We start from the raw sequence: 16,337 nt of genomic DNA, 5'->3' as shown, positions 1-16,337 counted from the left end.
GGGTGATCACATTTCCAAACTGCCATTCAGGGACACCCTGCGACAACAACTACCACCCCTCCCAAATATTCCCACAGTTGTTCCCCTGTGTCACCTTCATTGTTCTCCTGTGTCACCGTCATATGCCTTCAATTGTCAGCTTCATTACTGTCCCCCACTGTGTTACCTTCTTCTTTACTATTCCCTCAGTTCCCATGTCACCTTCATATCTCATTTATCACCTTCATTACTGTCCCCCACTGTGTGTCACCTTCATTTCTATTCCCTCAGTTACCCTGTGTTACTTTCATATGCCCTCACTTGTAACCTTCATTACTGTCCCTCGTGTGTCCCCCTTCTTCATTACTATTCCCCCAGTTACCCTCATATTCCTTCACTTGTCACCTTTATTATTGTCCCCCACTGTGTGTCACCTTCTTCATAACTAAGTATTCCCCCCAGTTGTTCCCCTGTGTCACCCTTATTACCATTCCCTGTGTCACTTTCATACAGTATCCCCTCACTTGTCAGCTTCATTACTGTCCCCCTTGATCACTATTCCCTCAGTTGTTCCCCTGTGTCACCTTCATTACTGTCCCCTCAATTGTTCCCCTGTGTCACCTTCATATCCCCTCACTCATCCCCTTTATTACTGCTCACGTGTCACCTTCATTACTGTCCCCCACTGTGTGTCACCTTCTTCATTACTATTCCCTCAGTAGTTCCTGTGTCACCTTCATTACTGTCCCCCACTGTGTGTCACCTTTATTACTATTTGTAATAATGAGACAGAAGCCCCAGGGGGGCAATCAATGTACACAAACAGCCAGACACAGAACAATGCTTTTCCTCCAGACCATGGAGCCGTCTTGAGGGGGGGGGGGGGGTAGCCTTAAGACAGGGCAGAAGACCCCCCATTGTGTAACAGATTCAAACACTTCAGCATTCCAAGGTCCATGACAATCCTCCCCCCTGAGAAACAGTCCAACAGCCACAGTGGGACCCCGAACGGGTCAACTCGAGGATGTTGGAAAAGTAGTCTTAAGGTTCCAGGTCTGTCTGCCGGGATAACCCATTCGCCTTCCTGTTTTGAGGCCCTGGCCCATAATCGGAAGGCAAGAGGCTCACATTCAGTCCTCTCCAAAAGCCTCTGTCGCAGCTAGGTCTGTCACACTATTCTCTGTTGTTCCCTTGTGCCACCTTCATATCCCCTTTATTGCTGACCCCCACTTGTGCCACCTTCATTACTATTCGCTCACCTCCTATCCCTCTGGTGAGTGAGGTCCCTCAGTCGGGCCGTGGGCAGGAGGAGAAGTCGGGCAGCCGTCAAATCGATCTGAGCCAGCAGCACAAGATCACTCCAGTCTCTGCTGCAAGTCTCACCCACTACATGCTGCTGGGCGGCGGGTGACAGAGAAGGAGGAGGTGGATAAAGACGAAAGTGAAGACAACCAGTCCCTGCTGCTGCAAATGCAAGTCCCTCCCTCTGTCTGCATGCCACCCGGCACCGCAGGAGGAGGTGGGTGGAGAGTGACTGGAGACAGCAGTGCAGTACCAGGCGCAGGCTTTGCACTGAGAGTTTGACGTCACTGGTTGCTAGACTCCAGGTGGTGGACAGCAGTGCAGAAGGACAGCTGGGCACTAGGACTTTTCTACACAAACAAGGGGCCTACGGTCTCTGCCTGGAAAACACTTTTACTATTGCCTTGACTTGAGTCTTTTGTCAAATCACCCAACAGTTTGCCAGCTGGTCCTGGGAATTGAAGTTCTGCAATCAAGCAGTGTGCAGGAGGCAGAGGATAAGGGTATATACAGACTGTATATTGTGGTGTCCCTGAATACTTCCACTACAAAAGTCAAGTGAGTAACCTTCCAATATCTGCAGAAGATTCAGGGGCCAAGCTTTCAAACTTTAGATTTTTTTTTTTTTTTTTTTTTTACTAGTTCCCAGGTCCACCCAACTGTCATTTTGTGGTTGTTTCACTCTCTCTCCAAAATCAAGTCCCCCGCTTTATTTCTTTTTTATTAGATGTTTAAAGAAGTTTCGTAGACTGCCCTATGCTGTCGCACACCAAGCCGAAATTGAAACTGAAAAAAGTGAAAAACTGTTCAACAAATGTGACTCAGGAGTGTGAATGGGGGCCATAGTTTAAATATTAAGTCCTCAGCGCCCTCTCCGCCCCAAACCCCTGTGGTTATATAGTCATCTGGACTGGTCACAGCACTTTTCTAGAGTGCCAACTATGGGGGGCGGATTTACTAAAACTGGTGCAATCAGCTTCTGACTTCAGCTTGTTCAATTTAGCTTTGACAATAACACCTGGAAGCCGATTCTGAGTGCACCAGTTTTAGTAAAGCTCTCTTATATACCCAATCCCACCATTTACAAGAGCTGTACTATGGGGGAGGGGGGAGAAGGAGACTTCAGATTTTAACTAAGAGAACAGCCACCAACACAAGGGACACTTCTCACTGAATGCAAGTATCATCCCTTGTTCTGATTTTTTTTTTTTAACTAAACTTAAGCTTTAGATTTTTTTTCACATTGTGGATGTATGCTGCAGAAAAATAAGTCTTTCTAATGCAGCATGAAGAATAAACGCAGTCTATAAAATGTGAGTATAGTGAAAAGTCCTGGGGGGGGCAATGTTCCCAAGACTGTTTGTTTTTTAAAGCCAGTGTGCACTGACCCTAAAAAACAAAACTTTAAATTCATCTAAACTATGCATAAAAAACACTCTATGGGGTTGATTTACTAAAGGGAAATCCACTCTGCACTACAAGAACACTGCAAGTGCACTTATAAGTGCAGTCGCTGTAGATCGGAGGGGAAGCTCTGCTGATTTTATCATCCAATCATGTGCAAGCAAAAATGCTGTTTTTTATTTTACTTGCATGTCTCCCTCAGATCTACAGCGACTGCACTTCCAGGTGCACTTGTAGTGCAAAGTGGATTTGCCTTTCGTAAATAACCCCCTATGTGAGCATTTTCTTTCTGCCCAGTGTGCATGGAGCCTAAAGCCTCATACACACGGTCGGACTTCAAACAAACTTTTCCGTGGATTTTTGGTTGAAGGCCGTTGGCTGTGAACTTGTTATGTATACACACGGCAGGACTTTTTCAGCAAACTTTCCCAAAATCATGTGGTTTTTCAGCTCTTTACCGCCACCGTTTGGTCAGCTTCTGCTATTGTTGGTTGATTTTAACATTGGTTCTGAGCACGTGTGCTTGTACTATGGACTTCTGTACACACGATAGGACTTTTGTTGCCGAAAAATGTGTCCGATGAAAACTGAAAAAGTTTGTCTGATAGAGTGTACACACGGTCAGATTTTTTTTGAAAACTTGCTCATTTTGAAGTCTGTTGTCAAAAAGTCAGACCGTGCATATGGGGCTTTAGAGGTATAGGCTGCAGTGAGTGATATACAGTATGCGACACCATACATGAGTGAAAAATCAGTTTTGGGTAGACTACACCCTTAGATATTTTACTGCTACTGCACACATTCCCTCTTTGCTCTTGGACCTGTAAGAGTAATGTGCAATACAGCATAAATAAATGCCGACAGTTTTACACTCCATAACTGTGTCCAATGCACTTTTTCTTCGAACACAGAGTGCGAAAAACCCGTCTCACTGAAATAGGATTTTATAATTAACCACTTAAGACCCGGACCTTTATGCAGGTAAAGGACCCGGCCAGTTTTTGCCATTCGGCACTGCATCGCTTTAACTGACAATTCCGCGGTCGTGCGATGTGGCTCCCAAACAAAATTGGCGTCCTTTTTTCCCCACAAATAGAGCCTTCTTTTGGTGGTATTTAATCACCTCTGCGGTTTTTATTTTTTGCGCTATATACACAAATAGAGCGACAATTTTGAAAATATAATGCTATAATAAATATCCCCAAAAAAGATATAAAAAAACTTTCTCAGTTTAGGCCGATACGTATTCTTCTACCTATTTTTGTTAAAAAAAAAAAAAACACACAATAAGCGTTTATCGATTTGTTTGCGCAAAATTTATAGCGTTTACAAAATAGGAGATAGTTTTATTACATTTTTATTAATATCGATTTCTTTCGTGACCGCGACATTATGGCGGACACATCGGACAATTTTGACACACTTTTAGACCATTGTCATTTTCACAGCAAAAAATGTTATAAAAATGCATTGTTTACTGTGAAAATGACAATTGCAGTTTGGGAGTTAACCACTAGGGGGCGCTGAAGGGGTTAAGTGTGACCTCATATGTGTTTCTAACTGTAGGGGGGCGGGGCTGGACGTGTGACATCATTGATCGTGTTTCCCTATATCAGGGAACACACGATCAATGACAGCGCCACAACGAAGAACAGGGAAGGTGCGTTTACACACACCTCTCCCCGTTCTTCAGCTCCGGAGGACCGATCGCGGGACACCGGCGACGATCGGGTCCTGCGGGCGCAGAGCTTCGGACCGGGTCGCGTGCACGCGCGACCCCATGGCTGGGCTTAAAAGGGCCACGTAGTTACGTGGGTGTGCCATTCTGCCGACGTATATTGGCGTGAAGGGGTCCTTAAAGCGGTTCTCCACCCTAAAGTGGAGTCCCGCTGATCGGAACCCTCCCCCCTCCGGTGTCACATTTGACACCTTTCAGGGGGGAGGGGGGTGCAGATACCTGTCTAAAGACAGGTATTTGCACCCACTTCCGGCCAGACGCTACGGGCAAAAGACGGGCATTCCGTCACATCCCGTCTGTCGCCCCGTTGTGTGCTGGGAACACTCGGCTCCCAGCACACAGCGGGAGCCAATCGGCTGGCGCAGCGCGACTCGCGCATGCGCCGTAGGGAACCGGGCAGCGAAGCCGCAGCGCTTCACTTCCTGGTTCCCTGAGCGTGGATGGCGGGGGGAGCAGCAGAGAGACGAGCGATCGCTCGTGCTCTGCTGCGATCGGCGCTGGACTCCAGGACAGGTAAGTGTCCTAATATTAAAAGTCAGCAGCTGCAGTATTTGTAGCTGCTGGCTTTTAATATTATTTTCCCGTGGCACATCCGCTTTAAGTGGTTAATTATGACTACTGTTAAATTTTTTGACCTATAATGAACGGGGGCTGAACACGCCTACAAAAAGGCATAAAATTAGTAGTAGTAGTTTTCTTACAAAAGACCCATTGGCTCCCAACCTGGTACTATAGAGATTCAGCCCAGGTTCACACTGGGTACGATTTCCCCTAACAGAGTTTCAACTGTATATCTGGGGAGAGTCTTCAAAAAACTATCAAAACTTAAAGAAAGGGAGAGTGTTCATTGCTGGAGACTTGAATTTTTGTATGGATCCACAACAAGACAGTATGTCATGTGTGCAGGGGACAAGGAATGCTCAGCTGAAAACAATAAAACAAAAACTACATTGTCACCAATTGGTGGATGTGTGGAAAATACAACATCCAAGGACACAGGACTTTACGTTCTACTCCCCTGTACACTACAATAGATTATTGGATGCTAGACTTCGTGATCTCTACTAATATTGAAAAAACTACAATATCTGACCATGCACTATGGAATAAAAAAAATACCTGAAACCCAGAGACAAGCATACTCTTGGAGACTGAATGAAGAGCTCTTAGTGGCACTGCCCCCTTGTGACATCACTGACCCAGGGCATGCTGGGTCGCTGAAGTCATAAGGGGATGGTGCCATCTGGCGACTTCACCGGGTGGCACTGCCTCTTAGTCATTTAAGAACTGCCTCCAATCATGCACCTGTGAAACATGGACATGCGACTCAAAGCACATAAATAAAAATCTATGTATTTTTCCCCATTTATTTTAATGGAGAGGTGAGTTTTTTTTTTTTTTAAACATGCACCAAAAATGCAGCATGCAGGACTTGGATACCGGCCAACATTTGGTCCGTGTGTACAGGTCCTTGTTTGACAGAATCTGATCTCACAAATTGGCGAGGGGGGCAATCCCCTTGTCAGAACACAATAGCACAGCAGGGAGATTGCTGTCCCAACATTGCATAGTTCGTACAGAAACCTCCTTGCGAGCTGAGCTGCTCAGTTTCTTTTTTCCTTGCTGGGTTGAACAAAAAATAACTTACCATTTGTACTAGGCTTAAAAAAAAAAAAAAACACAATCAAATGTCAAAGGGCACTAAAGCTGCTACCGCAATAACAAAAATTTGGGAAAATGCGGCATGATACACAACTGACGCAAATAAGTTTATCACAAGACACGATTTTATAATTTAGTTTATTGCAAGAAAATGGCTACATCTTCCACAAATCATTGCAGCATCTTAATAAAATAATTAGCATCTGTTAAGTACAAGCGGTAGGAGTTCATGTAAGAAGAAACATAACAAACATACAATAAGGGATTTAGGTTTTTGCTCCAAAAGCCAATGCAGCAACAATTAAGGTTTAGAATAACATCACAAGCTGAAAAGAACCAATCACTTCTGAAAAAGACTTCTTCCATGGTGAAATTATTATACGTTTCAGAAACCCACCAAAATGACGGGCATATTAGTGAAGATTAACCTCAGCCAGGAAAGCTGAAACATTAGAAGCACTCTGGTCCTTCTCCAGCTGACAACGCTCTGATGCTTTCTCTAGCTACAACTGGCATCATGCTTAATACTAATATGTTACAGGTTGAGTCTGTCTGCCCTACAATTTCTTCTCATGCCACTAAAAAATCATTACTACCTTGCAATAAAGGGAGGATGACATGTGTTCTGCTGACCTAATCAGATTGGATGGAAATCTGGCCTGAAACCGAGATAGCTTGTCTGTGCTGTAAAAGACACAAGATAGGGCTTGGTTTTATTCAGCAAGCCTGTGTAAATTAGCCCCAAAAATAATAGGGAGCTTTGAAACATGCACTTTGCACACGCCTATGACTTTAACAGTTTATTTTTCACTTTAAGGGGCTTTAAATAACAATATTCAGAGTTTAAGTGACTGGTACTCTTTCAGCAACTGCAAGGGTACACACGATGAGTTGGTTATCCTTAAAATTAAAGTCGGTATATCACACACAGTCATGGGTTAGACGGTGCAGGATTAATAATGACTTCATTTTTCTCTAAGTAAAAAATGAAAAATTGTTAAATACACCATTAAATATGGAGCTACAGTAGGTTATCGTTATTGTCCATTATTATCTGCTTGACTAATTTCTTCCTTTTCAGAATTCTTTGAACCATACTTAATCTGTAGTGAGCGTCCAAGATAGCGCCAGTATTCTTTTCTAATTGTATCTTTTTCTGTGGCAAGAAGTTCACAAAGCTGAAAAAGAGACAAAAAGCACGTAAAGTGGTTGTAATACATTCTCTGCATTAAGGTAGTCTGTCGGCTCCCCCCTGAAATACTGCTGCTGTCAAATTCTGTGAACAAAGAGGGGGGGGTGGGGCTGAGCCATACTGTGTGCGTTGATAGATGCGCACAGTGCGGCTTGGGATCAATCACTCAGAGAAAAAGAAGAGCCTGGAAGAGGATTGGGGCTGCTGTGGGCAAAACTATTGCACAGAGCACACAAGTATGCAATGTTTATTATTTTAGAAAAATAAAAATTCAACTTTTAGGCTCCATTCACATCTATGCGACAAAACGCCGGACGCTTCTGCCGCTAGAGGGGAGAATTCCCATTGCTGTCTATGGAGATGGCTCACATCTCATAGACGCCGAACGCCTGAAAAAAAGTCCCGGACCCTTTTTTCAGGCAACATTGGCGTTCGCCCATTGACCGCAATGGGAAGAATAAAAAAAAAAAAAAAAGAAGAAGATACACACTCGCGGCAAAATAGGCCGCGTACGCCGCTGTGTCGCATAGATGTGAATGCAGCCTTATAATCACTTCTTCCATCAGATTAATAAAACACAACCTAATGGAATGCAATGACAAGAACAATGGTAATTTTTTTATATTTCTGGCCCACTAAGCTGGAGTGTGTGTAACCATAACAGCCAAATTGTTTGGCATTTCAAGAGCAACATTCACCACGGTAATGACTGCATACACAAAACAGGGCAAGGCTTAAATCGGTGGTGGTGGTGGTGGGTACCCGCAAACACTTCCTGGCACGGCGATGAGCGTCATCTCCGGTCCCTCCCCCCACACTGCCTTCTGGGACCTGTGTGTATGTGTGAAGGCTTCACTGCCGGTTACCATTACTTGCAATGCCAGTACCCAAAGTCGAATGACGAATCGGCTTGGGGTGCTGACATTGCGGGATTCCTGGACAGATTAGTGCCCTTATATTAAAAGTTAGGAGCTACAGTATTTGTAGCTGCCGACTTAAAAAAAAAAAAAAAATCCCCCCCCAGACTGAAACTCCGCTATAAAAGGTTTTAAAATTGGAGATCCGGAAGAGGAAGCGTTAGGTGCTGCCTGGAAGGTACTGATCCGGTTTATCTTTTTTTTTTTATGCAAAAAAGAAAAAAATTTTACATCCGTTGGAAGAAATCAGAGCCCCCTCCCTTTACAGATGTGGGTAGAATTGGTCAATTAAGCATTGCCCATGTATAAACTGACCTATACTGCCAGAGGTTGTCCAAAACAAATGATAGAATATGGTCGGAATGGACTTCTAAGGTTTTGGGGGAGATTGAAGTTTAAGAATGAGGAGGTACACCCCGAGTTTAGAGATAGGTGCCCTGTGTTATATCCTCCTTTAGGATTTCATTCTTCTGCATTTTGATCAGAGTGACAGGTTTCTTCTAAAATGCCCTAATCACTTGCTGTTTTGTTACTGTGGTGTTTTCTGGTAATTGTTTATTCTCTGGGTATATAGATATGTCCTCCTGTCTATATTATTGTCATTTGATATTGCAAAACGGAATGGTTTGTACCCATTCTTTGGCGTGTTTATGCTTATTTGTAAACTAATAAAATACTGGTAAATACCTTTAAAGCGGATGTGTCACTAAAAAAAAAATATATTAAAAACCAGCAGCTACAAATACTGCAGCTGCTGACTTTTAATATTAGGACACTTACCTGTCCTGGAGTCCAGCGCCGTCCGCAGCAGAGGACGAGCGATTGCTCGTCACTCTGCTGCCCCCCCCCCCTCAGTGAGGGAACCAGGAAGTGAAGCGCTCCGGCTTCACTACCCGGTTCCTTACGGCGCATGCGCGAGTTGCGCTGCGCCGCTGATTGGCTCCCGCTGTGCTCTGGGAGCCGAGTGTTCCCAGAGCACAACGGGAGGCGACGTCATGCCCGGAGAAAACCCAAAGCGCTGTGGCCGGAAGTGGGTGCAAATACCTGTCTTTAGACAGGTATCTGCACCCCCCCTTCCCCCTGAAAGGTGTCAAATGTGACACCGAAGGGGGGGAGGGTTCCGATGAGCGTGAGTTCCACTTTAGGGTGGAGCTCTGCTTTAAGAAAAAATAAAACGTTTTAAAAATTAAACCTAGACCCTGAATGGTTATCATGTACAACTGCTCCAGATTCTTTTTGTTTTATTTCCCCTTCAACGTAGAATACACTGGCAAACAACCAAAAGAGTATAGACAAATAACGGATAACCAAAATGTATTCACAACTTATGTTTTATTTCAGTGTAGCCTACACATATTCAAGGAAACGCCCCCCAATATCTATGCGAAAAAAATAAAAGCTCACAACCCCAATCGCGTGCTGCGATCCACCAACCAAAATCTACTTCAGATACCCAAAGCCAGATACAAGTCCAAAGGAGATCGAAGATTTGCAGTCCAGGGACCTCGTCTGTGGAACGATCTACCAACCACCATTCGGTTGGAGGTGAACCACTTGGCCTTTAGGAGAAAGATTAAAACCTCTCTCTGAGGTCAAAGGGGTTCTACGCCTGGAATCGATTCAGCGCCCAGAGGCGATTCAGTTTGCATGTGTTGCGCTATACAAGTTTCTCACTCACTCACATATAAAATTTAAGTGGAACTTCACCCAAAGGGGAAGTTCCACTCTCTCTCCAACTCCCCTCCCCTTTTAAGCTCTATAATACTAGCGTTCACACTATTGTGTTCACCCCTGTACATAACAAATAAAAATCCCAGCGGGAGACCTCCCCCTCTAATAAATGGTTACTGCAAGAATGCAGACCCAGGGACCCAAGCACAGAAATCTTACCAATAGATTTCCAGGGAAACATTTACAAGCTAAAATATACTTGTTCTACTGAACTTATTTTGCTGTGTAAGCTTTTTGAAAGCTTTTCTAAAAGCTTACACCTCAATATATTCAGTTATCCACATCAAATATATCCCATATATTTATACTTTCCTACTACTACCCATGGCCAACATGGTACAATACTTTACTCCACGCTACATAGAAAGTTTTGCCTGTTGCAGTGTGGCGATTTACAGTGCTACAAGGAATAGGAGGGATACATAATTACATTACATTGCTGGGGATAAGCTGATCATATAAGCAGAAAATTACATTGCTGGGGAATTGCCAAACCATACCAACTGATCTTCAGTGGTCTATCCTCTGACAGGCAGTCAGAAAACAGGCTCTTCTTCATTATGACATAGTATTAGGCAGCTAGAGTGACAGCATGTCCTAGCATACACAAGATGTATGTACTCATTACAATAACCAACCTCTAGCGCTTTCTTCAGCGTATCCTCAGGATCATTACATTTCTTTTCCAACAGGTCATCGAACAAGTCCACTAAAAAGGCAATGAGAAATGGGGAGCTGTGCGTTTGCTGTATGCTCTGGATTTGCTCAAGAAGGTTTGGGTAGTCAGACATGCCACGGTCTTGTAATATGCTAGTGGGAAAAGAACATAAAACAGATATTTTGTTTCAAAAGATTTTATAATTGGTAATCAATGCGCACTGACTTACTTAATAAGGCAGTGGAAAACAACATGAGAATTCTGTAAGTGCAGCAGCCCATTCCAACTAATCAAATTTTACCCTTTACTTATCAATTTAAAAAAAGTCGGATCTGTGAGAAGCAACTGATAATTGTTTGGGGGGAAAAAAGCCATTTTCATTGCGGCCTTACGAAACAAGAAAATATTTTTTTAAATTGCTCAGATGAATAATCTTTTCCATCAAGCCTGCCACCAATTGTCTCCATCCAAAACAGTTATAAATGTTGGATGGAAGGCTTTTCTCTGAACAAAAATTATTTTCCAGTCGTTTTTATTAAGGTTATATACCAGAATTCTGAAGAACAGAAGATACATCCTCCAAAAAGGAACTGCATGACCGGGGGGTGCTCTCATCCAAGATGCATGAATTGATCATGGTAGCTTGTAATTGTGTCTGAATGCATAGCCCACAAAACGGGGAGAGGGACCAATGGTGGCCGACCATCACTCCCCAAACTACCAAAGGGTTTAATAAGTAGGCAAAAAAAATAAATAAAAAGAAGGAAGAGAGGAAGAAAAGAAAGGCGAAAAGGGATGAAGAAATAAGACAGGGGAAAGCGACAAAGAGCCTCTCCTGGGGTACCAAGAGGTTAGCCTCAGATCTGACGAGGCTGTCCCTGTCAGGTAGGTGATTCAGGGGTCCCAGGTTTTTTCGAATAGGGGAAGCTTGTCCTGCCGAGTGGCATTCATTTAACATTATCCAGGACAATTTGTTACATAGTTAGTTAGTAAGGTTGAAAAAAGACAAGTCCATCCAGTTCAACCACAAATAATAAAAAAAAAAAAAAAAAAAAAAAAACACACAGTACAATCCCATACACCCAACTCCATACCCACAGTTGATCCAGAGGAAGGCAAAAAACCCTTGCAGAGCATGATCCAATTTGCTACAGCAGGGGAAAAAAATTCCTTCCTGATCCCCCGAGAGGCAATCGGATTTACCCTGGATCAACTTTACCTATAAATGTCAGTACCCAATTATATTCTGTACATTTAGGAAAGTATCCAGGCCTTTCTTAAAGCGGAAGTAAACCCATTGATGTAACACTGTTAACATTCCCGGCATGCCGGGAATGCTAACTGCACATTGGTTGTGCTCTCAACCAAACTGTCAAACCATCCAATGGCTGGTGTCATAACTGATCACATGTGCAGCTTCATGGCAGTTGAAGAATGAACAAAGGCCAAGATGGCAGCTTCCTTGGCTGAAAAAGATAGGAGGGTTTACTACCACTTTAAAGCAATCTACTGAGCTGGCCAGAACCACCTCTGGAGGGAGTCTGTTACACATTTTCACAGCTCTTACTGTTATTGTTCTTTAAGAGATCAAAAGATAGCATTGGGCGTTACGCCAAACACAATTTTTAATATTGCAAGTGCATTAGGGTTTTTTGTATGTTCGATTTCTATTAAAGCAGTTGTAAAAGGATAACTTTTTTTTTTAACCTAAAGGAATAAACTTGGTATACTTCCCTGCTCTGTGCAATGGTATTGCACAGAGTGGCCCCAAACCTCTCCTTCTGGGCTTCCCCGCCAGCAAGTGAGGAGTATTTTGGGGGGGTCCATACAAATACTGAGACCATTTTTTACCTTAACACAGGTAATGCATTCAGGTAAAAAATGTCTTGCCTTTACAACCGATGTAAAGCAGATATAATTTGTCAAAAAAGGGGGGAAAACTCTGCGCTAAACCCACTTACAAGTGAGGAAAAATTGATATATGACCTCTAAATAGAGGAAGGAATAAAAAAATGAGTGAAAACTGAATTTAAATAGGGGAGTGCTGCTGCCTATTAAAAGCTCAAATACTTAAATTTCAAAGACATACATACAAAAAAGAAATAAGCGCGCAACTCCAAACATTTAAATGTGCAATCACAAGGGAGTGAAATAATGTTATATCAAAACCATAAAGTGATAAAAAAAAAATGATGTGTTGATACACCCTGTACCAGGTGAACAAAAAAGATAAAAATAAACCCAAAATGAATAAAAAAAAGAAGGGGTAATTGAGTGATCAAAGAAAATCCTGACCACCAGATACTTCCAAACAATAGTTCATTTATCGCTGCAGACTTTAACCCAAAATCTTGAAGAAACTTGAATCTTTATATTCAGCTGAAGAAATATAAATACTGACTCTTACCCAATCGTTGGACCCCGGTTTTAAGGAGGTCAGATGAGCTTGTGCATTAGCTTACCGGCCCCGATGTATAATCACTTATCTTGGGGAGGAGTGCTTCTATCTTGCAAGAAGGAAGAGAAAAGACTTCAGCTGTCTTTCCAGGCCGTATGACACAAGAAGAATGGTAGTCAGATTTCAGTTTTCAGCTTGGAAGATGCGGGATAATAAACTCTGAACACGTAGACTCAGTGGAAATGGAGGGAGAAAAAATAGATCCTCATAGTGTAGTATATCCAAAGAATTTATTAAAAAAAACACTTTAAAAACTTCACAGCAGGCACTAATCCACTTTTAAAATTCTCACAGCAAGTTACTTCATCATAAAAAAAACTCAGGATAGAAAAGAAAAAAACAGCATCAAAAAAAATATATTGTAAATAAAATATACAGCCTGGGACTCCTTTCCCAGTTAAAGCCAGTTACGGAGAAACATGTCGGGTGGAGCTATTCTTAAAACGCCATCACACTCATATACTCCAGCTCTTTGGTTTGTTCCTTGGCTGTATATTTTATTTACAATATAATTTTTTTGATGCCGTTTTTTTCTTTTCTATCCTGAGTTTTTTATGATGAAGTGACTTGCTGTGAGAATTTTAAAAAGTGGATTAGTGCCTGCTGTGAAGTTTTTAAAGTGTTTTTTTTAATACATTCTTTGGATATACTACACTATGAGGATCTATTTTTTCTCCCTCCATTTCCACTGAGTCTACGTGTTCAGAGTTTATTATCCCGCATCTTCCAAGCTGAAAACTGAAATCCGACTACCATTCTTCTTGTGTCATAAGGCCTGGAAAGACAGCTGAAGTCTTTTCTCTTCCTTCTTGCAAGATAGAAGCACTCCTCCCCAAGATAGTTGATTATACACCTGGGGCCGGCAGGCTAATGCACAAGCTCATCTGACCTCCTTAAAACCGGGGTCCAACGATTGGGTAAGAGTCAGTATTTATATTTCTTCAGCTGAATATAAAGATTCAAGATTTTGGGTTAAAGTCTGCAGCGATTAATGAACTATTGTTTGGAAGTATCTGGTGGTCAGGATTTTCTTTGATATATTTTTTTGAGGACTTTGATCACTCAATTATCTCTTTCTTTATTTGTTTTGGGTTTATTTATATCTTTTTTGTTCACCTGGTACAGGGTGTATCAACACATCATTTTTATTTTTTATTTTTTTATCACTTTATGGTTTTGATATAACATTATTTCACTCCCTTGTGATTGCACATTTAAATGTTTGGAGTTGCGCGCTTATTTCTTTTTTGTAGATATAATTTGTCGCTACGCAAAGCAGAAAAATCAGAACACAGCTGCAAAAATTGTGCCGATATATAGGTAGTTTTATATTTAAAAATACATTGATCTCACCCTCGAAGATAGTTCCATGCACTTTCATTGTGTGGAGCAACCTTGATCATCTCTATAGCATATCTGAAAAAAAAATGTAATAAATTCGGATTGGGAAGTTGTAGCATAAAGACGTGCTTTACAAAATAAACGACAAAAGAAAAAAAAAAAATATATATATTATATATATATATATATATATATATATATATATATATATATATATATATATATATATATATATATATATATATATATATATATATATACATACACACATACACACACACACACGTAGCTAAAATACAGAAAACTTAATTATACATGTATTGACAAGTCAGAGTTTATCTGTTAATATGACATTTAAAAAGTCAGTCTGTCTGCAAACACCTTCAAACTGATGCAACTGGCAAGTCTCATGAATCCCCAACACATCACACAGCTTACACAGGTCTCAAACAGTTCTGTGATTTATAGCTAGGTTTCTGCACTCCCCATGTTTAGTAGCTCAGTGGCAGAGCATATATTGGCCACAAAGCTTCTAGCAGGAGAGGGGTTTAGCTTTAAATTAGATAAGTCAAGGTCTGTGTAGACCTGTACCACCTGGGAGGACCTGCAAGGCCCATTCACACTTGGCTGCTCTGAAAACAGACATAATTTAATGTTTTTGCCAGCGTTTTCAAAAACGTGGCAAAACATGCAAAGCATTTGCACTACCACCATTTCTTAATGGCATCCCAAATGTGGTGCGATTTTGCTGCATGGCAAAACATCGGTGAAAAAAATGCATGACACTACATGCCCAAAAAGGTTCTGGGGCTTATTTTAGGGCACCCCAGTTAAGTGAATAGGCTGCCCCATATGTGACCAGCAGAAATAAAGGAAATTGCATGAAAAAAAAAAAAAAAAAAAAAAAAAGGGGAATGTGCCTTTCCACTATGTGAAATGTGAATAAATGTGGCATCAAATACATGCAGCCACCTTTTACTCCTTGTCCTCCAACAACATTGCTACATTTGGATATTTGCTTCATAGGACATTTTTCATTTTAAAGTGTTACTAAACCCATGAGCTTGCATTCACTATATCTGGTCTCCCACAGTACACGGAACATGGAAATGTAAAAATGGCTAAATACACTTTACCTGCTCTTAGAAGTGAAGGCAATTTGGGACACAAATGTCAATAAAAAACACTGACAGGGGATAGAACCCTCCCCTAATCTATGCAAAATAATAAAAAAAACAAAAAAAAAAAAAACACCTTTTTCCTATAGTTACACTTTACTAAATATATACATATATACACAGTGTGGTATGGTGCCAAAACATCCTAAAAACTACATTTTGGGTTTATATAAAATGTTAAATAAAATTCCTACCAAGATTTAAAACTGGATGGCTTCTATTATTTTATTGCACCAAGAATTAGGATAGGCAATATTATTATGAATTAATAACGTAACGCAATGTGTAATTACACAAGAAACACTTACTGGACCTCCCTCTCTAGAATTTGGGGATTGCTGTATCCTGATGTGTTAGAAATAATAAAGTATCTTTGGTTCCAAGCAGAATTGTTTCGCAAGTCTCTTGCCAACAGCAGATCAACATACTGTAACTCGCCATCCCACAAATTAAACTCCTGGAAAGATATTAACATGAGTAAACCAAACAAGAAAAAGCAAAAATGATAATGCATTATACTAACAAAACCATAAAACGGCACAAAAAAAAAAAAAAAAAAAAAAAAAAAAGTCAGAATCTACAATATGAATGCATATACAGTATATAATATCCAAACTTGAAACTGATGGGAAATACGATCCACAATTAAAAGTGATAAAGTAGTGGTTCTGCTGCAAGATATCCTCCACAGAACAGATAGGGCCATGCTATAAAACAGTGATAAAAGATATAAATCAGAATTAATTAATACAATGAAAATGTAAGCAACATACAATC

General features: G+C 41.3%; 1 protein-coding gene across 1 annotated transcript in view; it reads right to left on the bottom strand.

The window, feature by feature from the left end:
- Positions 1–6,204: 6,204 nt before the first annotated feature.
- FNTA (farnesyltransferase, CAAX box, alpha) overlaps positions 6,205–16,337 on the bottom strand; it is a 33,824-nt gene continuing 23,691 nt past the window's right edge. The window contains exons 6-9 of the mRNA XM_040325231.1: positions 15,869–16,017; positions 14,395–14,457; positions 10,564–10,735; positions 6,205–7,263 (exon numbers count right to left, since the gene is read on the bottom strand). Of these exons, the coding sequence (XP_040181165.1) occupies positions 7,123–7,263; positions 10,564–10,735; positions 14,395–14,457; positions 15,869–16,017 (525 nt within the window). The 3' untranslated portion in view covers positions 6,205–7,122. The remainder of the gene's footprint in view (positions 7,264–10,563; positions 10,736–14,394; positions 14,458–15,868; positions 16,018–16,337) is intronic.

This window comes from Rana temporaria, chromosome 1 (genome assembly GCF_905171775.1).
Source record: "Rana temporaria chromosome 1, aRanTem1.1, whole genome shotgun sequence".
Lineage (NCBI taxonomy): Eukaryota > Metazoa > Chordata > Amphibia > Anura > Ranidae > Rana > Rana temporaria.
This window is presented reverse-complemented; position numbering and strand designations above follow the sequence as displayed.